A 27,182-nucleotide genomic window follows, 5' to 3' on the forward strand; every position below is an offset into this window, starting at 1 on the left:
ATGTTGCTTGAAAACACAAAGCAACTTGCCTTTATTTGAGAATGTTTTATTTTGCTATTTAGAATAAATGTAAATATTACCCAAATTAGCATACTTCTTTTATTATTCTCCAAGAACAATAGTAGCATTGACTAGATCTAATTATTTCTCATGAGGGAAAGTGAATTTTGACTTGTTTTGCCAAAGAGAAATCCTTTTCTTTGAATTATTATATTAGGTTGCTAGGGCTGATATAACAATACCACACACTGGGTGGCTTAAACAAGACACATTTTATTTTTTGCGCAGTTCTGGAGGCTTGAAGTCCAAGATTCAGGTGGCAGCAGGCTTAGCTCTTTTATTTTTGAAGTCTCTTCCCTTGGCTCACGCGTGGCTGGCGGTCTTCTGACTGTGTCCTCCCGTGATCCTCATCGGCCTGGGAACCTTTGTGTATCCACGTTTCCTCCTTTTATAAGGGCGCCAGTTAGTCTGCACTACGCCCCCAGCTTTATGGCTTCATTTTAACTTAATTATCTCTTTAAAGACCCTTTCTCCAAATACAGTCACGTTCTGAGGTACTAGAGGTGAGGGATTCAACAGATGAATTTGGGGGAGGGGGACACAATTCAGCCCACGATAATCGTCTTACTGTATTTCTTGGATTTTTCCCTCAACTACTGTTGTAGGCTGTGTTGTTAATTGGTGAGCAAGGGACAGCCAAAACGGTCATAATCAAAGGATTTATGTCAAAATACGAACCTGAAAGTCACATGATCAAGAGTCTGAATTTTTCTTCTGCAACGACTCCACTGATGTTTCAGGTACCGGCTCTTTGAATTTGCTCATGAAGCCCAGGTTTATGATAAAGTGGTTGCTCAAACCTCATTGCTATTTGTTTTGCTCACCAAGCTGCATCTCCCCGCTCACAGCTGTGGTAAATCCCCTACACATCTTCCGCTTTCTCTATTATTCAAGTGCAATAGAATTTCTCTCTGATTAGGTTAAAATCTATAAACATCTTAAGTTATAGAGAAATGAAAAGCTATAGAAGGTGATAAAGGCCTTAATCCTGTTTAAAATATCTATGTAGAAAAGCCTGTGAACATGCAAAATCCAAAACTGACTGAAAAAAATGTCAATTATTCTGCCACCTCATCCTACATCCACTCATTACCGTTGTTCCCAAACCTCAGTATTTGAGTCCACCTGCCTGTGCGCACTGGCCCAAAGACACGTGTGAGCAGGAGTTTGCAGTGAAGAAAGGAAGCAATTTATTATTATTTAGGATTGGCCAGTGCAGGGTGCAGTCAAGCTTATGCTCTTAAGGAGCCAACTCCTGGGTGGCGTGTAGGTTATAGATTATGTAGGACAAAAATCACAAGACACCATGGCTGGGTTAGGGGTTTGGGGATGTGTTAGAAACTGATTGGTTGGAAGCGAGGTAAGGGTGATGATACATTATTTCTTCAGATCTGGAGAGGGCTCTGAGGTCTGCTTTCACCTTCCTCTGGTTTCATGGAAAAGTAGCCCGGGGATTATTCCTCCTGAGGACTCAGGAGCTGAAACATAGGTCAAGGTATTGTCTTAAGCCTGTCAGCGGTCCAGGCCTTGTGACCATTAGTCAGGTCTGGGCTATTGTGTTCTGCTGCTTCGGAGGTTAGCTATTATCTGGGGGAAAGCCTCGGTCTCTGAGGTGTAGAGAGAGAGACAGGAAAAAAAAGAGATTTCTAAAGCTCTAGCCACAAATCAAATCAAATCAAATCAAATCATTAGGCCTTCTGATTCACTGTCTACTTTTCTGTGGGTGTTACTATTATTCTAGCCTCTAGGCTAGATATACTGGAGTCACTTTTGATTGGTGTTTTTTGACTCAAGGAGTATTAACATATCTAAGGAAATACTTTTCACGTCTTTTCCTTTTTCTTCATTCTCCCTGTGTGCCCCTACACAATCCACTTCTTCATGATTCCGCACCGGGGTGGTAGCAGGAAGGAATCCTCATCTGGTCGTTGCTCAAGTCTAATTCTTTTACAGTCTACCTTTCAAGCTCTGGTTCCTATATGTGCACTTTTGTCTTGTTCCCTGACTTAACATTCTACAACAGCTTCCATTATCAGTTGCAACAAGGAATAAAATCTTAGAATCTTAACATACTAAAGATAATACCCTATCATATCATTGAGGAGTAACAGAAAACAAACAAACAAACCAACAAACCCTTGAATTTCCATTGCTTTTGTCGATGAAGCTGCCAAGAACCAGAGTTTGCAGTGGCTGGCTGTTTGTTTTCTCCTGTTCCTAAGTTATTTAAAACCTTTGAAACCAAAGAGGAAATCCTAAATGTCAGTTCATCTTTCAGTTATTATTAAATCACCTCTCATACCTGTAACAGAACAAGTAATGCATTCATAAAAAGACATATTTTATAAATTTATAATGGAAGGAAAGTTTTGAGGAGAATCCAAATCTCAAGAAGTTTGCTTTTGATTAACTTTGATGTGCTTTAGTTGTTGGGGAGAAAATATCAAAGAGTGATGAAAACTCTTGAGACCATAGCTACATCATGGCATTTTTCTCACTTAATGTAACTGGTCGCTGCAGTATGCCAGTACGCTGAGACCATTGATTAAGTTTCTAATGAGACTGTCAACTCTATAATGCTCCTCTTTTGGAGGTGGCATTTTCAATACTGGCTAGCCTTCAATCAGATGAGTACTGTTTTCACGGTGTCACGATGGGAAGATCTGGGTGGAAAGTCAGCCCCAAACTGCAGTGACTCAGCAGTGGTATTTTGTGTTTGGGGCACAGCATGTTAAATTATCCTAGTTGCAAGGTGCTAACATTATACACACTCCTTGATATTGTTTTACATGGAAAGAACTTTAGTTAGTTTTATTTTAGAACAATATCCCCTTTAAAAGTTATAATTCTACTCATGGATGCAGATTTTAAAACATTAAATCAAAGCATGATTTTTTTTTTCATTGTGTTGTGTAGTTATCTAGCTACTCACATTTCTTGAGACTGCATTAAATCTTTAGGGCTGTAATGCAGTGCTGACAGTAACTACCTGGAGTTACTAAAGACTTTGCAAATGAAACGCTTAGGAACCCGCAACAGGGCCCTCACTTCTGACTACAGCCTTAAGCTCAGGGATTCCAGCCCACCAGTACTTCTGAACAATTAGTTACAAATTCTGGGGTTCCTATGACCCTCTCCTTTTTGACGGTTAACTAGAATGACTCACAGAATTCAGGAAAATGCCAGGCTTATGGTTAGCAATTTTAACGTAGAAGATACGAATCAGGATCAGCCAAAAGAAGGGATGATGCCTGGGGCAAAGTTTGAGAGTCTCAAATGCTAATCTTCTGTGTCTTCAGAACGTGTTACCCTCTAGCCACATGGTGTATGTCCCCAACCCAAAAGGTCACCTGAAGTACGATACCCTGAGTTTTTATTGGGGTTTCATTATATAGGCATGACTGATCGAATTGTTGGTTACGTGACTGAACTTAATCTCCATGACTTCTCCCACCTAAGGAGGTGAGCTGATAATGTATACTTCAAAGCCCCAACCTTCACATGTTTTTTCTGGCATGCATTTTCTGAGGGACCCACTGTGAATGACAAAGGCATTCTTATTACTCAGGAAATTCCATGGTTTAATGGCTCTCTCCCAGGAACCAAGGAGAAGGCCTGCCAGATTTTTTAGTACAAAATAAAACCTTCTCACTTTATTTTTGTTAGTAACTCTTGGTGATATTTACCCTTTTAAGGTAGTAAAGATCTGTGATATATATCTGTTTAACATGAAATATTTATTTCCTGGAAAAAGGCATACATTATCTAGAAAGCAACCTCTTTGTTGATATACAAATTCATAAATTACTAGCAGTCATTTCATATTGCAGTATGATAATTAGAATTATAAAGCAGGCTTTTAAAACAACAAAAAAAAATGTTCTTCCAGGTTTCATTATCTGATTCACAAGTATTTTAGCCCATTTCCCTCCTGTCCTTCAGTGTGAAGGTGGCGTCAACAATTCATTATTTCATTTTCTGTTCAGAAGCATCATAGGATCATCTACCCTGTTTAGTGCCTGTTTTGACTGCTGAGCAACCAAGCTTTCGATTAAGTTAGTCATTAGTTTTAGAAAGGTTTCAATTATTCAAACTGCTGTCATTAATTTTCTCATTATAATTTTCAGCCTTTTATGCTAAACAAGGGCTGATGGAGCTGAACATTTGTCTCTGTATCTCCCACTTATCTGTATCCAAATGAAGTTGAGATTCTAGATGAGAAAATAGATACTGTCTAATCATCCCGTGTTACTCTGTTAGCACAGTCCATTCAAGGACACATGTCTGTTACTTGACAGGTTGTTTTCATCAGACTTTCCTTTGTATTCACCATGGTGTCACTTTCATATCTTTTATCAGAAGAAGGACTGACTCTATGTCCCTCTCCGCCTGCCTGGGACCGCCTACTTCCATTGTATGAGATTAATACTTAATGGCATCCCCTGTCACTACTGAAAGTGTGTGCTTGGGGCAAAAATTGTATGGTTCCTCCTATCATTTGTGAAGGGAATTCAGTTGGTCTTTTGAAAGAGATGTCTCATTTTTTTCCAAAATGATATTGTTTTAATGTATTTTTTATTTTTGGAAGTAATCCATACAGACCTTTCAAAATGTAAACAATACAGAGAGATAAGGAAGTAAAAGTTTCTTTTTTTTCTTTTCTTTTTTTTCTGTTTCGTATCTTTTTTTTTTTTTCTTTCTTTCTTTATTTTTAAATACATTTGTCTCTGCCTCCCCCCCACCACTTTCCCTTGCCCCCTCCCTCCTTCCCTCCTTCCCTCCCTCCTTCCCTCCCTCAGTTCTTCCCCTTTGGTTTTGTCCATGAGTTCTTGCTATATGTTCCTTGACTTTCCCCTTCCCTTCCCTTTCCCTGCCCGCCCCTCCCTCCTTCCCTCTTGTAATGTATTTTTTATTTTTGGAAGTAATCCATACAGACCTTTCAAAATGTAAACAGTACAGAGAGATAAGGCAGTAAAAGTTTCTTAAGAGAATTTCTGAATTCTGAATTTATTTCCTCTAAAAATAATCATAATGTGTTTTGAATACAAATTATCTTATAAATGGTTGCATAGCAGTAGGTTTTGTTTTTCAAAATATGAGAATTAGTCCTGGTTGGTGTGGCTCAGTGTACTGAATGCTGGCCTGTGAATCAAAAGATCTCTTGTTTGATTCCCAGTCAGGGTACATGCCTGGGTTACGGGACAGGGTATGTGAGAGGCAACAACACATTGATGTTTCTCTCCCTCTCTTGTCCCTCCCTTCCCCTTTCTCTAAAAATAAATAAATAACTTAAAAAAAATGAGAATCATAGAGCCAGGAAATCCTCCATTTTTTACCCCCTAGACTCAGACCACGTTTTTAAATGAAATCTTCTGCATAAGTCTAAGCTACAAACGAAGGAGCCAAAGATTTGCTTTGGTGGAACTGGAGCTGCTTTCCTGAACCCCTTCCAGCTTCATCCTTGCTTCCTGCAGGGGTCCCTGCAGTTGCAGGAAATTTTTTTGACTCCTCAGAGCACAGTTGGAAGACCAGTTTGCAGAGGAGAATCACAGAGCTTATGTGACAGTATTTTTTCATGGCAAAGTTCTCTAAAAATGTCAGGTTTTACTGTGAATGTTAATGCACTCAGGTGGAGGGAGATTAAAGTACTTATTTTCTAGTCCACCCGTATCTTCCTCCCAATGGCTTTTATTTATGCACATTAATCTTCACATAATGGATGTATTACTTAGTGCATTTGTTTTATTTTTAGCTTCTAGTTATGCACAATTGTATTTTCATGTTGTTTTAGATATCATTTTACTCTTTGTATTGTACTGTTTTTAAAATAGTACTCTTTAAAATGCACTTTACATTTTAAACTTTACTAATGTAAGACTGTTTTCATTAGTTTGGATGAATTATAATAAAATGGGAAGATCTTATTTAAGCAGTAGATTTTTTTATTTTTTATTTTTATTTTATTTTTTTTTCTCCTAGGGGCTTTTTATTAACTTCAAAGTCAATTTTTTTTTAATTAATTTATTTACTTTTTAAATACATTTGTCTCTGCCTTCCCCCCACCTCTTTCCCTTGCCCCCTCCCACCTTCCCTCCCTCAGCTCTTCCCCTTTGGTTTTGTCCATGAGTCCTTGCTATATGTTCCTTGACTTTCCCCTTCCCTTCCCTTTCCCTGCCCCCCCCTTCCCTCTTGTCTCTGTTGATTTCTTTTCCTTTCAGTGTTGCTGGTCATATTTTCCTTGCTTCTTTGCATTGTTGGTTAGGTTCCGCTTATAGGTGAGATCATATGGTATTTGTCTTTCGCCCCCTGGCTTATTTCGCTTAGCATGATGCTCTCCAGTTCCATCCATGCTGTCGCAAAGTTTAGTACTTCTTTTTTTCTTTCTGCTGCGTAGATTTTTTTATTTTGTATCCAAAATGTTTTTGTCGGATAGTTCCCCACTCACCTTGTTTCAGGTGCTTTGAGTGCTGCTTCCTCGGGGAGGAGCATCCTCTGGAAGCCTCGCTGCTCCTCCTGTGGGCTGATGGAGGACCGTGGAGCCGCCACACACGGAGCTACCATCTGTGCCCCGCTAGAGGCGTGGTGGTTCTATAACATCCTGGGCATTTCATCCCCAGGAAGTAGGAACTGGGGCTCTGCAGCAAGTGCTGCTTCTGGTGAGGGATGAAGGAGGTCCTTGGTGAGAGGATGTTGTCATGGGGAGATCATCACCACCGGCAAGCGAGGCAGATTTCTTAATAAAGAGCATAAACTCTCTACTTTTATATTTTCACTAAATAGCAGATGATGGAAACGTAAAAATAAGTATATTTTATATTGCAATTTCATCAGATATAATATGTATGGAAATGATTCAGGTGCTGATATAGAGAGATACATAGAGTAATAATAAAATATCCTTTTTTATGATGCATTAAGTTCACTAAGTGCTTTCATATTTATTATATCTTTTATGGATAATACTCTTCTGTATATATGTATATTTTATATATATATACACACACACACATATGTACGTATATGTGATTTATGTATCTTTATATACATTCCACCTACTGAGCTGTGATTTAGAAATGCTAAATGATTTGTATCAAATGACAATGCTACTGAGTGGAAAAAGGAGCAGTTTAACCCTTTTTTCCTGACTTAGACCCTATCAGAGTTATTGAGTAAGAGTTACACAGATTTGTGCTATGTCCCATTCACAGGGACAATTGTGTGAATGATAAATACCCAAATGGGGCTGTGCATGGCCTACTCAACTGCACGTGGCCCTGCCAACACCCCTTCTCCGGGACGTTTCCCCCTCGGTCTGACGGGGAGATAGGCGTGTGCATGATCAAGTGCAGCGACCTGTGGTGCAATCTAAGTGTTGCAGAGCCCAGAGGAAGAGGGAGTGGGTTTTTTAGGGGATTACAGAAACCAGTGTAACGAAAGAGTTGTCTATTACCTGAGAGAATTAATATTTATATTATACTAATTTTTAGGAATTATAGAGGCTGTGTTATCTGTTAAGAAATTAATTTAGAAAATTGGATTACCCTATGAATGCCAGTTTTAGGGCTTCCAGCTTAGGATGGGGAGGGCGGCTTTCCTCTCCTGCAGTGCCGAGTCTGTCTGAATCCCTAACTACCTAGCTTTTATTTCGTAAAATACCACTGCTATAACTGGGGTGAACCCTGGTTTTCCATCGGTGTGTGAAATAGACAATGAGACACAGTCCTTTTTGGGTTCTATAACTTGCTTAAGATGATATCATGGTGACCACCATTCTCTGATTTTGAAGTAAAATTTTTTGTTTACTCTCAGAGAACAGTATAAACTTTCTTTAGTCCAGGCCCTTGCTAACGATTTCAGTTTTTTAAAATGAATACCTGGGTTGAGGGAAGCGACATTTATGGAAGAGCATTCATCTACCTCAATAATTCAGAAATTGTGTTTGGCTAATGCTAATCCTGAGAGATTTTTTTGCCTCAGAGATGGCCACTCTGGGAATATGTAAATAAGGATCTCATAAGAAACACTGTAAACCAGCCGGTGAGGTGAGCATCATTCTAGGGTATGTGTTTTATTGTTAAATGACTATGAATGAATGAAGACCTTGAAAGGCTGGAACAAAGAGTGTTTAGAAATGACACTGGAGAGGAAAGCAGGGAGCATGATGGCGCTCCCTGTAAATCACCCACGGGAACCACTGGAGCATTGAGCCGGGTTACATTGTACCTTAGGAAGCTTGTGCTGGCTGTGGAATGGAGAGCAAGATGGAAGTGACATGGCTGAACTCAGAGGGACCCGAGAGGAGCGGGTTGCAGTAATTCCTCAGGAGGGAGTCTGGGCTGGATCAGGAGAATTGTGGTTAGAAAGCAGAACTGACAGGATGAATGGATATTGTTGGAGGAGAGGGATAGAAGAGGGGGAAAAAGGTTAAAGATGACTTCCAGTTTTCTTATCTTTATTTATCTATGTATCAACTATTTTCTGATAAATACATTATGCCAGATACCCTTCTGGACACTGAGGATGCAATGATGAGTAGGATACAAGGCGCCTGACCTCCTTATATTCTAGCAGAGGAGACAGGCAATAATTAAATAAACTAGTATACCTATTTTTATTAACTGGGCTGTTGTTCATACCACCAAAACTGTGGATGAGGCGGGAACAAAGACCAAGGAGGAGATCAGGGAGAATGTGGATGGCAGAATACTACAAAAATGATCAGTAACTCTTTGGGTTCATTCTTTGGGGAGACAATGAATTCTGGATAAAATTATAAATCACACAATACAGATTGTAAATGGCATAAGGAAGCTTCCAGTACTGACTGGAGGAGGCTGGGAAGGCAATTTAAGTGGCTGTGACATTAATCCCCATGAGAAAGGTAAATAACTGATCTAGGGCATATCATTGTTCAGAGAGGAGGAGATGCATTAAAAGGCAGTATTGAAATTATAGTAGAATTTATCAAAGTTGGATGTGGAAGTGTTTGGATGGGGCAATCAGGTAGTTGGGGCCTATCCCTGAAATGAGCATCCACGGGGGTGCAGACTTTGTGGTGAATAAGAGGCAGTTAGGTTTAGATATGTTGATTTTGTGATGCTATATCCAAGTGGAGAATATACAGGTTCAAGTGTATGGTTTTCCCAAACATTCCCACACAAGTATGTAATGGAGTAGAGCATACTCCAGGAGGTCTCACCAAACTTTAGAATTCATTAGGTAACTAATGGGCAGCAATTCTAAGAAGAGGAAGAAGTCTTAATGTCAGGTTCCCAAGTTATTTGATTTTTCTCTGTACTTTGTTTTTGTTTTTGTCAAATTAGCTCTTTTATTACATATATAGTTTACTAGTAATTTCCTGCTATTTCATAGAAATTAAGGTCATAATGAAGGGGAAGAAAGTGCAGGTATGTGGCCATTGCTTCAAATTATCTCACCTAGTCCACGTATGGCTTTTAGCTCTTAGAAGGCCCCCCAAGACATAATGAAATCTTCATGTGCCTGTGAGTTCTCGCTAATAGACATGGGAATGTCTGGAAGGCTTTAGTGCCATAGGGAGGTGTCAGGAGATTATTAATTGCCTTATGCATTTAAATTCATTGGAAAGCAGAGCTAAATTTAGCCTAGTTCATTACTTCCAGCCGTTTGCTTTTATGTCAGGAATATAAAATTCTTTTTGCCATTGCACTGTTGTCATGGGAGATTTGTTTTTCAATTGAATGAGCTGTGATATATTTATATATCTTTCTATTTAAAAATGGTGGAAATTTTTCATATCTTTTGTTATTATTCATTAAAATGAGGATGGAAACTTAAAATTTGAAATTAGCAAACTGTGAAGATTTCAGGGGACAGATGAATAGGTTTTTGCTTATATCTTTGCCTTATTTTGTGGTTGTATCTTGGATATTAAAGTGATTTTTTACCGACTGGCTCATCATGAAGTAAGGGAAAACTTTTTTTGGATAGGAGGGGAATGCATTTCATGTCACTATACCTCCATTTCCTCCTATATTTATGCCCTCTCTTTAACATGACTTAAAAGCAAGGATCCATACAGTGCTAGGCATGCAATGAGGTCTTTGAGTGAGCTTCAGAACTGCAAAGCCTTTTCTGTTTTCTTTGCAGGCCTAGGTCTGCTTACTCAGTGCTTACATGTTAAATGATCCATTTACAAACCACATTGTACTACCATGAGAATGATACTACCATAGGCAATAATATGGGGTCCTTTTTCCATGTCCCTCTTACCCCCACCAACACCCCTTCCCTCAGTTTTTTTAAATTGAAGCATAGTTGACATATAATATTACTTTAGTCAGTTTTAGTGTTCATTTTCACATTGCTAGTGAAGTGTTTTTATAGAGCATAGCGTAGTCTCCTGTGCCACCTACGCTCAGACTGTAGCAATGAGAGAGGGGACATGGGTGGGTGTTCGTGTTTTGTCTCAGGATGAGAAGTGATTCGGAGCGATGGCATCTGCCCCAAAGCGGTGAGCCTGGATTGTGTCAGGCTGCAGAAGCCGTTGGCAGCCTCCTCGGTGGAGGGAGCGCCATCTTCAGACTGAAGCAGGCTGTGCAGTTCAGAACACAGACCTAAGAGGCTGCTTGCATAGTAGCCCTTATTAGCTTTATCCCGGAGTGTGGGGCCTGGACTCTTTGAATAATGGGGGTTGGGCCTGAGCGTGTCATCAACATAGGCCCAGTAAGACACAAGTAAATCTGTAGAAATGGACTGAAGAGTCCTATCCCATTCAAAATTTACACTGATTAGAATTTCATTTACTCCTAAATAAAATCAGATTTCCAAAGATTGTAAACATTATCAAGATAATTTAGGGACTTTATACTCTGCTTTCTAGGATTAAGAGGAGTTTTGGGATTTTTCTGAGTAATTCCTGTCAAGTGTCCCTAAATTTTTAAAATAATTGACCACATTTTAGGGGATACTTTCACATTTCTGTTGGCTTTCCTGTTTAACAGAGGACAATAGAGAGTTATGTGGATAAACGCATGGGCACAACATATGGCCCTCCTGCAGGAAAGAAGATGACTGTTTTTATTGATGACGTGAATATGCCAATCATCAATGAGTGGGGAGACCAGGTATATCAATTCTGTTGTGTCCTTTCTTTAATTCAACATTGATTTATTCTTTGATGAATAAAAATTTTTCTAATTCTGCAACATACAATTTCTGAATTCCCATCAAGTCCATTTATTTGAAGCACTCAAGATGTTCCGTTCTAGGATGTAAAGAAGTGATGTTTTAATTCTGAAAGTTGTCTTTCTCAGGTTACTAATGAGATCGTGCGACAGCTAATGGAACAGAATGGTTTTTATAACCTCGAGAAGCCTGGGGAGTTTACCAGCATCGTGGACATCCAGGTTTTGGCAGCCATGATCCATCCTGGGGGTGGGCGCAATGATATACCCCAAAGACTCAAGAGGCAGTTCTCTATATTTAACTGCACGCTGCCCTCTGATGCTTCCATGGACAAGATCTTTGGTAAGATGAGTGTCGATGGGGCTTGGGGAGGGAAGAACACTTCCTTCTGTACCAATGAGAAAATACACTTCCAGTGGTCAACATAGAAGAAGCACTGGGTGGCTCCTTAGTCTGTAGTTTTTATCGCTCTCAAGTAATATATTTTGTGCATAGAAGGACTTAATAAAATGAGATCACTTCCTCATGGATACACATATTTAAAGTCTGGATCGATACAGTATCATGCCAGAAAGTTTATATAGCTGATACTTCAACCAGCCCATATAATGATTCTGGCCAAATAAGTAATTTTGCACAGAAACAATTTTGCACTGAAATTGGTCATAGTATGATCTTCATAGTAATTTATAGGGTAATAAGTTATTGATTGATTAAATATGTAGTATTGCAGGGATAATTTTGTTGAAGATATACAAACCCAATAGGTAACCATAGTTATTTAACTGAGTAGTAACTGATTTATAACTGATTTTGGAATTACTCTTTGCAGAGAAAAAGAGTATAAGTTGTGTCATTTGTGTTAGGTATTAATTTAGCATTTCTGTACCTGATACTGAGGAAAAAACTCATTAGGATTACTCTAATTAATTTCTGGAAGACTAAAATGTCAACTTTGCACCCTAGGCAGTGCCTGTCTTCAATCACAGCAGTGGGCAAAGGTTTGGAAACTAAATGATGGTAAATTGTCTAAACCTGGGCAAGTAAAATGGACCAGAAAGAATGACTGTTAACTTCTAATTATCTTTTTCTTTTTTTCTTGGCCTGGAAAGTTTTACATATAGGGTAAATTAAAATATTTTATAATGCATGGAAATGCAACGAAAGAATGGACCTGGAGAACATAAAGATAAGTAAATAAAATAGTCAGAGAAAGACAAGTACCATATTATTTCACTCATATGTGGAATCTAACAAATGAACTGAAGTAACGAGCAAAATGCAGACAGATTCATAGATGGAGAGCACAAAAAGAGCTAGGGGAGTTGGGTAGGTGATGAAGAGAGTGAGCAAAAGGGAAAAAGGACTCATGGACATTGACAAAAATTATGTTATGTTATTGCTTTCTAGAGTTAACTTTTAATGCATAAGCATGAAAAAAAGAATTAAAAACATTTATATAGACACAAGATTAGTACTACTCATGTATAATACACATCTTTATTTTCCCCTCAAAAATTTGGGCAAAAAAGTGTACAATATACATGGCAAAATACGGTAGTTTAGCTAGAGTAGTATTTTTTAATGAACTTTTCAGTAGTTGAGAACTAACTTAGTTGAACTTACATCTATTTTTTAGATTTAAAGAAACAAGAGAAAATACTGTAAATTTCCTTAATATGTGGTTATATATTAAAATGTGTAACAACTTGAGCAAACTCTGCATTATAATGTTTTTCATTTTAATTTAGTTGATTTGAACTGTCAGTAAAAATGTTATGCCTTTTTCTCCCTTTCAGGTGTGATTGGGATAGGCTACTACAGTGTCCAAAGGGGTTTCTCAGAAGAAGTGAGAGATTCAGTGACAAAATTGGTTCCCCTGACACGCCGGCTGTGGCAGATGACTAAGATTAAAATGCTTCCTACCCCTGCAAAATTCCATTATGTATTTAATCTTCGAGATCTTTCTAAGATCTGGCAGGGAATGCTGAACACTACGTCAGAGGTTATCAAGGAACCAGATGTAAGTAATAAATAAGAAAGGAAAACAAGTAACATTGTTATTTACCAATACACACTCGTCTTAGTGCCTTGACTGGTGTGGTTCATTGGGTTGAATGTTCCCCTGCGGACCGAAGGGTTGTCAGTTCGATTCCTGGTTTTAGGGTACATGCCTGGGTTGGGAGTCAGGCCTTGTGGTTGGCTGGAGGTGTAAAAAAGGAAACTGATTGATGTTTCTCTCTCACATTGATGTTTTGCTCCTTCTCTTTCTCTGTCCCTTTCCCTCTCTCCAAAAATAATTAAAATCTTAAGAAATTAGTTTTAGTAATGTAATTTTTAGTAGAATTATGAAAATATTTTGAGATGTTTTAGCATAGGTGTTCTTAGTTGTTTTTCAACTAACATGAGGAAACAAGTGTGTCAGAAAATTTCATTTAAAAATTCTAATTAGATTTATGTTTAAGGAAATGGTATTCATAGTTATTTTCTATTAATAGAGTAAAAGAAACAATTGATTTTATTTTCCCCTCATAAAAGATTTTTCTTATACTAAATAATGGAACAGATCACTACTGATTTTATTAAATAATAGTTTTCATATTTTAAATGTGACATTTTTACTTAAAAAGTAATTATCTTTATAAATACTTAAAACTGAAAAAAAGAAACCATTTTGTTATTCATGATCTTTCCTTTCCATATAACTAAATGCACTGAAAGAATTATGTATTGGTAAAATTGAAAAGAGGCAAAAGAGTAGAAAGTTCATTTGACAGAAAAATGAACGTTTGTATATATACTTGAATATAATAGTTCCTAACATTAAAATGCTCCCTTGGAACAAGGAACTAAAGCATGGCCTGTGTACTCAGGCTAAGGCAACCTTGGCCTCTCAGCCTTTTATGGAACCAAAGTTAAACAAAGGAGTTTCAGGGGACTTCCCCACATAAATGTATGGATATCAACTGAACTGTCACTGGACACATGTTGACTCTTTAAAGAAACAACATTGCCCAGATACGCACAAAGTAGGTACTGCACTGGTTGACTCCAAGACAAGACATTTTGGTGAAAACTCACTCTCTTTGTTACAGAAAAGTGAAAGCCCTTTTAACTGGAATGAACATTTTAACTTGATTTTTCCCCAAGGTTATTGACAAATTAATGGTATGGTGGAATACAGTTCTCCAGTATTACTTTTTGAGTTGCCATTTTTGGTGTTTATTTTAAATCAACATAAATAGTTTTAGCAATTGGTTTTATCAAGAACTTTTAACTGAATCACTGAATATATTTCACTACACTCCTTTTAGATTCTGGCAACTACAGAGCATTTTATCATTAGAAATACAATAGCTTTAAAGCCCTTCTTAACTTTCACAATGTTATCAAGTTAAGAAATTTCCTCCAGTCTTTCATATCAAACAATGAGCTTAGGCAAACATTTGTTAATCTTGCTGTAGGAACAGTTGTATTGAGCAATTAATTTCCTTGATTTCCAGTTAACTTTTGGCTCTGGATTATTTAGACTAGGCAGTTGCCTTCTTCAGATAACCCATATATATATATATATATATTTTTTTTTTTTTTGCCACAAATTACCTTCATGTTGTATTAAATAAATATACTTTTGTAATATCTCAATTGTTAGATATAAGTTGGCGTTGTTTATACACTGCATTTTATATTATGCTCTGGCCACATGAATCTAGGTGTCTTATCAAAATGGACTCATTTGTCATAAACATAGACTTACATAAAATATTAGTTTGTTGGTTATCAGAGCATTTTAGCATTTTGTCTAGCAATGTTTTCATTTTAATTTAAAGACTGAAAATGACACTACTTTCTGTTTAATATTATTGAATGAGAAGAATATGAAATGAAGTTAAGTGCAATATATCTTAACCCTAACTTTCTACAGCATCTTAAATCAGGATGGATGGTACTCCACAGTGTTGTGACCTTGAATCCCCAACTCTGGCATGATGGCGATTAGTAACATGTTTTAATTGTGCTTTGTACAGGAACTGTTAAGGCTGTGGAAACATGAATGTAAACGCGTGATAGCCGATCGTTTCACGGTGCCTGATGATGTGGCCTGGTTTGATAAGGCTTTAGCAAGTGTGGTGGAGGAGGAGTTTGGTGAAGAGAAAAAGCTCTTGGTGGATTGTGGAATCGACTCTTATTTTGTGGATTTCTTGAGGGATGCACCTGAAGCAACAGGTAAACTACTGAAGCAGTATTTGAATTCCCCAAAGGGCTATCTGAAGATTCAGTTTAGGATGCTGAATTTTTGTCTAGTAAATGTTACTAACATAAGCCCAGGACATACTAGGTGCACCATAAATATAGAATGAGTGAATAAATGCATACTCATGGTGTTTAAAGACTGACTACTTTTTATGCATGAGAGCCTTGGATATTAAGATAGAGTTGGGAGGGAGGATAGGGCAAAAGTGCACAGGACTGACAGCTGTCACACAGAGGTAGAGTGAGGAAGGGACCTACCATACATTAGCTGGGCAAGTATCTGAACTTTCTAGACTCTCATTATCCTCATTAACAAAAATGGGCATATTAATATATGCATCATGGGGCACTGTGGGGAATGAATGAAATGTTATCTTCAGACTGGCTTGGGCAATCTGTGGTTCACAGTCACTGTTGAATGAAAGGAAGCAAAAATGATGATTATTATTCCTTGGATCATTCCAAGTGTTCAAAATATAAAGAAAGACCTCAGATTATCTGGGAGGGCCATTGAATATAATTGGAAAGAGATGTGTGGTGTGGAGGCAAGCTTTTGTGGTGATGGTTTCATGAAAAATTGAGATATATACCCTTTCTTATGAGAAGAAGTAGTACTCCAATAATTTTTTCTCTTAGAAATAAGTGGGCTTAAGTAGAATATTTTTCTTTCATTTAATGACATCTTCTATACTGAGAATGGATTTTAAGTTAATTTCTCAATTTAAAAAGACATGTTTAAATACATGCTATTTATATCTTTTAAATGATTGAAAATTACCAGGCAGCCCCGTACTAGATTTAATAAGGATATATGTGATCTATCAAGTTTCTGATTGAAAATTATAAAAAGGAGGTTTATTGCTGGCTATGCAGTTGGAAGGATCCTTCCACAGAAAGAAGCTGACACATTTTATTTTAAATCAAGTCACACAAATACTAAAATGTTTTAAAGGTAGGATCATTTGCAAGATAATTAGAATTTATGAACTTTATTTCCTCTAATTCAGAAAGATAAATACTTAGATTATAGTTTTCAAGGAGCACAAATGCAGTTTAGGGTAGGTGGCATCTGGAGGCAAACACTTAATCTTTTGTGACTTCAGAGCACTTTGTTTCTCAAAGCTTGAGTTGAACATTTATGAAGCAGTGACATGACTATTGAAATTCAATTAGTGAGAGCTTTTGAACTAGGCCAATTTTAATGATTACATTAAATCAGTTTCCTTGCTGTGTCATAAAAAGGTTAATATACAGATATCTTAGGACAGGACCAATTGAAAATAATTATGTAGTATTGACTTTGGAGGATACAGTCACTTTCCTAATACCCAATAAATTTCTGACTTGTTATTAGTATATTTGATGAATGTGTTACTTTTTTTCCTATTACTGTTAATTGATAGTGAATTTGTATATATGCTCAGTTTAGCCTTTCCTTTGGTATTATGCTTTGTAGTCAAAGTTGGGAAAGTGTTCAACTGGTGTATTATATATTTCTAATTTTAAAAAAGGTATTGATTTTAATAATTTTCCAGTGAAATAATTCAATATGTTTATTTATTTAGGAAATCATTATTTTTTTTCTCTCAACCCGCTACCTCCATTCACCAAAATTCACTTTTGTCCTCACCACTTATCTGACATTTCCAAATTATAAAAATTGAGCGATGCAATGACTTCTTTATTCTTATTAAAAAATCATTTAATTCTTGACCTCTGCTGCTGATTTTGATGTTAAATCCCTATGTTTTTTTGATCTTCATTTTGATGATTAGGTGAATATCTCTGGGAGGATCCTTGAAATGCCAATGTTGAATTATGGATGCAAGTTAAGTTTAATATTTATAACATTATTTGAAATTGGCCCTTTCTGGACAGGAAAGAGCTATGACTGCATATTGATTACAAAAGTTCTAATACTTTTAGTATTGTTTGCTTCTATAAAAAATCCATAATATGACATTTGGATGACAATTAGTAATATTTAGTGTTAAATTGTAGAGCTATGAATGTATTAATTTACGTTGAAAAAAGTAATAAAGCTCAGCGAGTTGAAGACACTTAACAAATTCATCTCCCCCAATCCCAGGAGAATCATCTGAGGAGACTGATGTGGAGATGCCCAAAGTTTATGAGCCAATTCAGTCTTTTGATCACTTAAAGGAGCGTTTGAATATGTTCCTGCAGCTCCATAATGAGAGTGTCCGTGGCGCCGGCATGGATTTGGTGTTCTTCGTGGATGCGATGGTCCACTTAGTCAAGGTCAGTGGCCACGCCCATTGGCACCTCCCCAAAGTGACAGATTCTTAGTTCCACACCAGAAATTTTCCATCGTCTTTCATTTTCATTTCTTAGGAGAATATTCAATTTAAAAATGAACTCAGTGCTATATTCCAATTTAATTTCTAAACTGAATGAAACGTGTCACACATATAGGCTTAAAATCAGAGCATGTGTACTTCAAATGTGTGATATGATAATTTTATTCAGTGTTGCTCTACAGCTTCCAGCTCAATATTTTCACTACATAGAATCAATGTGGTTGACAGCGGAGTTCAAAGCACAGGCAAAAAGTCTGCTTTTTTTTTTGCATCATGCAAAAGATAGTTATTAAAAATAGTGCAGACTCTTTTAAGGCATTATGTTAAGTGAAGTAAGCCAGTCATAAAAAGGCAATTACTGAATGATCCCACTTTCATGATGTACCTAGGGTAATCAACTTCATAGGGACAAGAAGTAGAACAGTGATTGCCAGGGGCTGGGGTGAAGGGAAGGCGGGGAGTGTTCAATGGTATAGTTTCAGCTTTGCAAGATGAAAATGGTTTTGGAGATGGATGGTGGTGGTGGTTGGACAACAGTATGAATGCACTTAATGCAATTGAGCTATACCCTTAAAATAGGTAAGATGGTAAGTTTTATGTTAGATGTATTTGACCACAATTAGAAATAACAAGTAAAAAGTAGTGCATAAACAATTGACTTTGGGTTGGATGAAAATTCCTGTTAGAATGACATCCACCAAAAAAACAGTTTTCTTTCTACTTTGTCAAACTAGTCATTTAAGTATCCATTCATAGGGCAGTTGATCCTTAAGGGCTGGAAGTAAAATACAGTATTTACTTGATAACTTATATGACCTAATTTATCTGTGATGGAAGATAATGCTATTTAAAATTTGTTGCTGATATTCTCATGTTGTTCATGTGAATTACTCCTTCAGATTATTATATACCCTTTCAGTTAGAAAGAAGACAATTTGAGGCTATCTTCCATCACTTCGATTTAACCAGGTGGTATAATCTCATAATTACGAATTGTTACCTCTACTAATTAATGAATCTTAGAAATGGAAAGGATTGTAGAGGCTATCTAGTTTACCCTCCCCCTGAAAATGGAAGAGTGGGCAGGAGGCATTTCTGCAAGGCTGGGGTAAGTCTGGGAGAGGGAGGAAGACAGAGAGTTTGTTCTGAGGTTGGATCTCCCCAGCACGAGGCATTTAGCCTGAAAACTCTAAATTCTCCGGATCCTGAGACATCTGTACTGAAATAGAAGCTCAAATGTTCTTTCAAAGCCAAATGTGAGTAACATTTTGAAATTAGCTCACAATTAATAGTTGAGTAAAAGTTATGTGTTTCAGGAAGAACAGACATTCTGTCATATTTGATGATTAAAAGGGAGAAGAAAAAAAGAAAAACGTATTTTCTGAATAGATAATACCAATGGCAACTTTATGACTAAGTGTATACTGGAGACAAAGTATGATTGGCCTGGGATTTTATAATAGCTCAAATAGAAATGAGGTTACTTACGTTAGTTTGTGCTTGAGATAGTTCCATAGCTCTGTCTTTTTTTCTGTGTTTTGTGACACAGATGATGAGTGATGACATCACATTCAAGGCACTGGTGCCTCAGCACAGGGTCCCTCACTCTCAGAGCCTCTAGCGTGTCTGGTCAGGAATCTAAAGAATCCATGACTGGATTTTGAGCTAAAATACTACAATCTTCCCTGTCTTCTAGGTTGACCCTCTCTTCTACACTCTTGCTTTCTGTGAATAGTACGTCCAAACTCAGTGTCATGCGGGTGTGAGTCTTGAAATATGTTACCTAGTTATAAGACATGATTGAAGCCAAGAGAGAGAATTGAAGATAAAATTGAAGCAAAATAGGATGTGATGTGAGACCAAGCATATTTCATAATTCCTTCCTTAATTAAGATAAGGACTTAAAAAAAAACAGAGATATCTCTGCAATATCTCTTTTGCCTCTTTGGTTAACATTTAGGTCCTGGCATGTATGTTTTTTTTTTTGTGATCTAGTTCCCGTCTAACATTCCAACTGCATGGGATGTGCTATGGATAATCTAGTGCTTAATCTAGAAAAAAACAATTTATGATGAAACACATCCTGATTTCAGGGCATCTCATCAATACCACATTCCCAGCAGGTGCTGCATTGTGTAGATTGATCTATTTATGTGTTTGTATTTCCTATGGGAAGATAAGTTCCATGAGGATGAGCATCCAATTTGTTCAACTTGGCATTCATTGGCTGGACTACTGCTGAAACAGGCATACTTGAGAGGCTCAACAAATGGGTTTGAAATTGAACCAAGTCCCCAATATAACCCTAAACAATCCTTTGGTACCTCATGTCCTGATATTTCTGTACCTGCTACTGAAGTCCCCACCCCTGTAGGAAATTCTCTGGGCATCTGCTGACTCTGAGACTTTGCACATGCATCCCATTTCCTCTTCTTAAAATTTAGCTCAGTTCTTGCCTGGCATGTCAACTTCTCTGCATGATGAATGTCTAGTCATCTTTCAAGATCCAGGTCAAATTCAGCTCCACACCGAAGACTTGCCTCCAGCGAGCAGTGGGGTTTCCTTTGCATTCTGTCCTCCGATTGCCATTATTCCTGTCCTAGCATATACCATGTGTGTTACCAGGTTTCCATTTAAAGGTCCCTCTCCTGCTAGAGTGTGAGCACTTGCAAGGGAGGATGGACATTATTAAATTTTTAAATATTTGCTAAAGGAATTCAAACATGAATTTCTCTATCTCATAGCCTGCATAAATAGGACAAAATAGCCCCATCTTAAGGTCTCACTTGATTATGTTTCCACCTGCTTCTGTTTTTAACTAGATTATGAGTTTGGCATCTGTTTTTAAAACCTTTTTATTTGTTCATCTATGTGTTCATTTGCCAAATATGTACTAGAAACTGGGAATAAAAAAAATTTAGTGTAAGACCTAGGCCCAGTTGCAGGAAAACATATTGGGATGAAAGGTCCCAATACCTAAATAACAACAATTATTTAAATCCTTAATATGTTCACCAGCATCAACCAAAGGAAATGGTTATGACAAAAGCCATATCTTTTGAAATACATTAACCAAAGAAGACACAGGATGTTCTAATATAGCCTATAGTTGCTCCCTGCTTGCACTATCTGCAACTCTTGAAGTAATACCAGGGAAAGAATGTGAATAAACACTGGCAAAAATCCCAAGAATTCTTACCAGTACCACTTCTTCCCTGCCTACAACAACTTTGGAGACAATCACATGGGAGGGGTGAGGAAGAGGCTGGAAGAAGGCATGTGTCACCTCCCTGTCTCACAAATTCTTGGGTCCACCAAGGAGACAGGAAAATGGCTTTCATTTCCTGGGACTTACACTAAATTGGGAGAAATAATTCAAAAGCCAAGAATAGTCAATATGAATAGAGCATAGCTTATTCCTGAATCTGGAGAAAGGCTATTTAACAAAACCTTGGCAGCGTGTAGAGCCCAAGTTACCCCAGGAATCTTCCCAGCCATAGGAAAGTGACTCCTTCTTAGCCCCCAACTCACTCTCTAGAGAAAAGTGGGTATTATAGCAATATCCCAGGCTTAACCTGCATTTAGGAGGAAAAGATTCTGCAAGGAATCTGCATTGGATTTTGCACTGAATTTCCGCTAGGTGGGACTGGAGGCCTGATGGTGTAGGTAGTTCATTCAATACCATAAAAGCCAAAGAAACATGCACTTTTACCATGATGGGGAATGGTTAGGGGCTACTGACTGGAACAGAGTGGACTCCTGGTCCACCCATAATCGCTTCTTGGTATATATCTTAGGTATCCCTGTCTTGACCAAAGAATAAGAGGGTATTTATGTTTATTCTTTAAAAAGAAATTGTATCGTTATGCCATATTTTGGGAATTTTCTTATCTTCAATTTAAACTGTCATTTTTCAAAAGTGGAGGATATTCTAATCCACTGTGGGTTCTATATTCCAAAAATACTTACTGTTTTGAAATTTCTTTTTTCTTTCCTATCCTACTGCATTAGGTTGGGCAAACTAAAGGAAACCTTTAGGTCTCCTTTATTTCCGTTCTTGAAGACCGAAAGCAAGCCACAGTCTGGGCTGACTGCGGACCTACCTGTACTGGTCTCCTCCTAGTTTCCTAAAGGCATACCCCGCAGTCCCCACTCTGTTCGATATCATTGAACACTATTTTATTTCAGCAATGCTCTCATTCCTCCAACCGGTGTCTCTCTCCATTCTGATCCTGAGGAAGCTACATCTTCCAAAACGCCACGTAGAAGAAATAAGAAAAATGGGATGTCTACATGTTGAACGATATGTGCTTTTGCTATTCCATATTCTAGATCTCACGCATCATTCGCACTCCCCGGGGAAATGCCCTCCTGGTGGGGGTTGGCGGGTCAGGAAAGCAGAGTCTGACAAGATTGGCCTCCTTCATTGCTGGCTATACTTCCTTCCAGATCACTCTGACAAGGTAACAAGATTTCACTTTAGTTAACCTGAAATGGATTTTGATAAAAGGTTCTCAGGGGCCACCTGAAATTAAGAATGCATTTTTCTTATACATAAACATCACAATAGTTTTTCTCCTTCAGTGTAGACTTATCTTCTCCTTTCAACCTGTGTTTTGAATGCTGAAAATCTCACATTAATAATTTGCTTTTGAAACATTTGAGCTTCTCGTTATGGTGAGTAGCAGCCTTCTTGTTTTTGTGTTGTGTATGATGTGAGTATTATGTGTATTCTTCTTAGTGCATTTCAGAAGAAATATATCCCTATTAAATGCTAATTCAGATTTCAGATCTCGAGCATAGGTGATGCTCGATAACTATCTTTAAATGTATGAATGAGTAAATCTATATAAATTTTCATACAGATTTACTCATTCATACATTTAAAGATAGTTATCGAGCATCACCTATGTGTCAGGCACTGGTGAGGTGCTGGGGAGTACATGGTAAGCAAGGTAAACTTGGCCTGTGTCATCCTGAAGTTTACAGTAATTCAAGGGGGTCACACAACTGAGCAACTTACTCAGGAAGGTGTGTTGCATAGGTGCTATCGATGAAAAGGGAATAAATGCAGACCAGGTTCTGTTGAAAATGGGAGGGACTTCTAATCTAGTCTAGGGGATGGTTAGAAAAGGCTTCGTGGAGAAAGAGATGTTCCACCTGAGACCTGAACGTGAGTCAAAATTACCTAAGAGAAGAAGAGTGGTAAAGAATGTTCCAGGCAAAAGAATCAACACATGTGAAGTCACATTCGAGGTCCTGGAAGAATTTAAATGTGGCTGGATGTACAGGGTAAGGTGGAAAATGCGAAAGGAAGAGAAACAGAGACCTTTGAAAGTGTCATGAGGGAGTGGGACTCAATCCTGGAGCAATAGGAAACCATTAATGAGTTACCACTGGGGAAGGCATGTCAGATTCGTATGTAGTACAGAAAATGAATGGAAGGAGCTAAACAGAACAGCCATAAGGTTGACTCAGGGATCTAGGGAAGCAATGAGTATATCATGAGTGGTAGCAGTGAGGATGGAGAAAAGAAGACAGATTCATGAGATCATTAGAAAGTTGAGCTTTTGGACTTCTCTATCCTGGTTCTGGCTTGGGGAGCTGCTCCTTATCAAGATAGGGAACCCCAAAAGGGTTGTCCTCAGTGACATGTGTGTAGTGCAGGGAGAATTAGGAAGAGAGAAGTCAACATGAAGAGATAAGCAGGGGTAATTCAGAGATGCTAAACAGAACTTCAGGATTAACCAAGATGAGAAACAAGAGGCCGGTTGGGGAAGTTTAGTGGGCTTGAAAATTATTAGAGGTTAATTTCTAGGTGTAGGAGCAGAAAGCCTTGCCTATTGGGCATTGATCTAGAGCTGTGGCTTGGCCCAATAGAAAAAAACATTTAGCTGACCTTCCTCATTGATGGAAGTCCATGGATACACGCACAAGCTAATTTAATCTTTAAAAGAACTCTGCAGGTTTGTCAGGCATATAACGTTAGCCTCTCTCATAGCCGAGACTGAGAAATGCAATGTCTTATCTGAAATCCCCGATCTGCCTGAGAATTGACCACAATATTACTAGCTTCTGGTCTATCTTGACTTTCACTGCACCACACTGCATTAGTAAAAATATCTTACAATTCCTTTCTCTATGATAAATTATTTCTTCTACATGTCATATTGGGAATGCTTCAATACTGATGAAAAGGGGAGGTCAAGGCCTCCTTGCCTCCTCCTAGCCTTCAAGACACCAATTTACTGCTAAGCTATTGCACAGCCAAGTAGCCAGGGGTCAAGGAGCAGGAGCCTCGGGTTTGGGAAGCAAGGCCAATTGTTTGTGTGTGACTCGGATCATGTTATTTGACCCCCTTGGTCCAGGGGATTGGGCTGAAACTTTCACATACCACAAGACGCTGGGGCGAGATATTTTCTTTAGTTTTTTTTTTAGGGGGCACTGTGTTTTTGATATTCTCTTCAAATCTCTCAGATCTTACTTCTGTAGAAGTCTTTTTAAAATATTGATGCATAGTAGTGGTGCTTCTGGTTCTAGGGTTTAGGTTATGGATGTTAAAAAAGCACACAGTATAGAAGTTAAATATTTAGTAGCTTTTAAAAAATCAGAAGGCCATTTGCTCTTGTGCTCTGAACTCTTGAATTTATTTAATGACACAAAGTTCAAATAATAATTTAGTGTATCCAAGTCTCCAAGGCTGAAATATCTTTATTTTCACTTCCGGCAGTTATCGCCTACTCTATATTGGGACTTCTGTAGCATTTCATGATTGCAAGCTAATTTCCACCAAAGTATTGTTTTTGACAGTGAAAAGAGATTTATGTTGGGGTATTTTATAATGTTTCTAGCTACTACAGTTTAATGATTGCTCAGCAAACCCTTTCATATGAGATCCCAGGATGTAATGAAAATAAGTGTATTGGGGGATGAGGAAGGGACCATTTATAATAGGGTCTCTCCCTCACTTGATATAATGAAGGTTTGAAATGATTTAGTTTAATTTAATTTGTGAAGTATCTTTTAAAATGTCATTGCAGGTGGTGCTTAGTATGGATTCCAATTTGACCTTTCTATTATTGTTACCAAAAATTATTTTCAAAGTGAAACATAAACACATTCAGATGACATTTAGTTGTGGTAAACATTACATTTTTGTTTCAGGTTTACTTTTTTCTCTAATCTTTGTGTGTGTAAAAATGAATTATAATGTTTTATAAAATGTGGAATTTAAAAAATCAATTTCATCTTTGCAAGTAAATATGTTACTTGACTTGATGTTAACTAGACGTGTGGTGATCATTTTGCAAAATACAGGGCGGGGCAAAAGTAAGTTTACAGTTGTTAATATGGGAAATAATGTAATAAATAATAATACAAAAATAAAGTCTGTATTTTGTGTACTCACAACTGTAAACTCACTTTTGCTCCACCTAAATATAACATCAAATTATTATATTGTACACCTGAAATTAGTATAATGTTATATGTCAATTTATCTCATTAAAAAAAATAGTCCTTGACTTTGGTGAACAGCAAAGTACTCAAAACTTTACCATGATGGTGCACTTCTAGTACTTCCAAAAGAATAGCTATTAGAAATGGAAAGAAATTTTTAAAAAGTCAGTTTCATCTTTGTAAGTAAATATAATGAACCAGTAATATTCACAAACAATGTAACACCTATCTGATGGAACAATATCAACCTCTTTTTTCTTTTCTTTTGGTTAACTAAATGGCATAAAGCATTGTTTTAAGGATCTTTCTTTCCTTCCCATCAAAATAACTTAGCTAATGACACAGTGACAATATTTTCTTAGATCCTACAACACATCAAATCTGATGGAAGACCTGAAAATTTTGTATAGAACAGCTGGTCAGCAAGGCAAAGGAATCACTTTTATTTTCACGGACAATGAGATCAAGGATGAGTCATTTTTGGAATATATGAACAACGTTTTATCATCTGGTGAGGTAGGAGCTCATTTATTGCCTCTTCAGATTCCCTCCAACTTTAGAGCTGCCTGTATTTCCTTGCATGAGAGTTTGGAATAATTGCTGTTATTGGGGATTAGGAGATCAATATGAAGAATGACTTTTTCTATTGGGTTTTTTAGAGAATAAAACTCCCAAAATGTGGTGCTGTATACATTGAAAACCTTAATGAGTGCTCCAAGTAAAAAATGACAAAAACAGAAGAGAGAGGTTACAAGGACAGCCTGTGACTTTGCAATTAATAATAGAATCATTGGTGTATTTAAAATGTGGTTTCTCTCACCTTGAAGACTATTGGTTAATTTTCTAAAGGAGAGTTTAAGAACATATATGGAGGAGAGACATTTTTGAGCTACCTGTTTCAATCCATTTTCTTAGGTCTGTACTGAATTTGAACGTCTGCATTTTTATTTTTCAGGTCTCCAACCTATTTGCTCGGGATGAAATTGATGAAATCAATAGTGATCTCACATCAGTCATGAAAAAAGAACACCCCAGATGTCCGCCGACCAATGAGAACCTGTATGACTATTTCATGAGCCGGGTCCGACAGAACCTTCACGTTGTGCTCTGCTTTTCACCGGTGGGGGAGAAATTTCGAAACCGGGCTTTGAAGTTCCCCGCCTTGATTTCAGGGTGCACTGTTGACTGGTTCAGCCGCTGGCCTAAGGACGCCCTAATTGCTGGTTAGTGTGGTGGAAATTTTTATGTCAGAGTTTCTGGTTTACAATGTTTGCTTGTTTCTTTACATTCTGCGCTGCTTGCTGTCTCTGTTCTGGATTGAGTCAAAAGGCACTTTGTCTAAGGTTAGAGGACTTTTGCAAGAGGAGTTCTTTCTTATTTGGCAGCTCATTTTTCCCAGAGCGTGGTTATCAGAGAATGAGATCTTCGGTCTGTACCTCTTAGGATCAATGTATAATAGTTCTGGTTCGAAACTATGTCTCAGGTGAACCCCCAGACAGGTTCTGGTATTTCACAGGAAACCACTGAGTTTTTTCATTTGATAGCGTTTGTGTTCTTTTTCAGGTGGGTTGATCAACCTAAGAGTAGTTTAAGCCATGTGTCTCTTGGGCTTTTTCTTCTCGTGGCGGCAGTGCTGGGAATCAAATCGGAAATCATTATCCAACAATCCTCTGACGGTGTCTTTCCTTAAAGGAAGGTGGTCACCAGAGGGCTCTCTGACTAGGGTCCTTGCTGCTTCTGCTTCTCTCTGACCTTCCATCCTACGGAACATGACTGCTTCTCTTACCCCGTATATGGAATTGAATGTAAAAGTAGTAAAGAAGATGCTAGAGATCACTCATTTAGCTTAAAGTTTTTTTCATCTTTTGGTGTGAAATTATCTGTGGATATTTTAGATGGTAGAGTTGCTTAGGTCTCCCCTTT

General features: G+C 37.7%; 1 protein-coding gene across 1 annotated transcript in view; it reads left to right on the top strand.

Moving 5' to 3' along the window:
• Positions 1–27,182, top strand: part of DNAH5 (dynein axonemal heavy chain 5) — a 248,071-nt gene that overhangs the window by 156,640 nt on the left and 64,249 nt on the right. The window contains exons 49-57 of the mRNA XM_054578641.1: positions 666–800; positions 11,043–11,165; positions 11,355–11,568; positions 13,026–13,249; positions 15,255–15,453; positions 17,570–17,742; positions 22,134–22,264; positions 25,622–25,775; positions 26,215–26,482. Of these exons, the coding sequence (XP_054434616.1) occupies positions 666–800; positions 11,043–11,165; positions 11,355–11,568; positions 13,026–13,249; positions 15,255–15,453; positions 17,570–17,742; positions 22,134–22,264; positions 25,622–25,775; positions 26,215–26,482 (1,621 nt within the window). The remainder of the gene's footprint in view (positions 1–665; positions 801–11,042; positions 11,166–11,354; positions 11,569–13,025; positions 13,250–15,254; positions 15,454–17,569; positions 17,743–22,133; positions 22,265–25,621; positions 25,776–26,214; positions 26,483–27,182) is intronic.

The sequence above is a fragment of the Pteronotus mesoamericanus genome, unplaced genomic scaffold, assembly GCF_021234165.1.
Source record: "Pteronotus mesoamericanus isolate MK-2021 breed Mesoamerican mustached bat unplaced genomic scaffold, CSHL_Meso_final contig_50, whole genome shotgun sequence".
Lineage (NCBI taxonomy): Eukaryota > Metazoa > Chordata > Mammalia > Chiroptera > Mormoopidae > Pteronotus > Pteronotus mesoamericanus.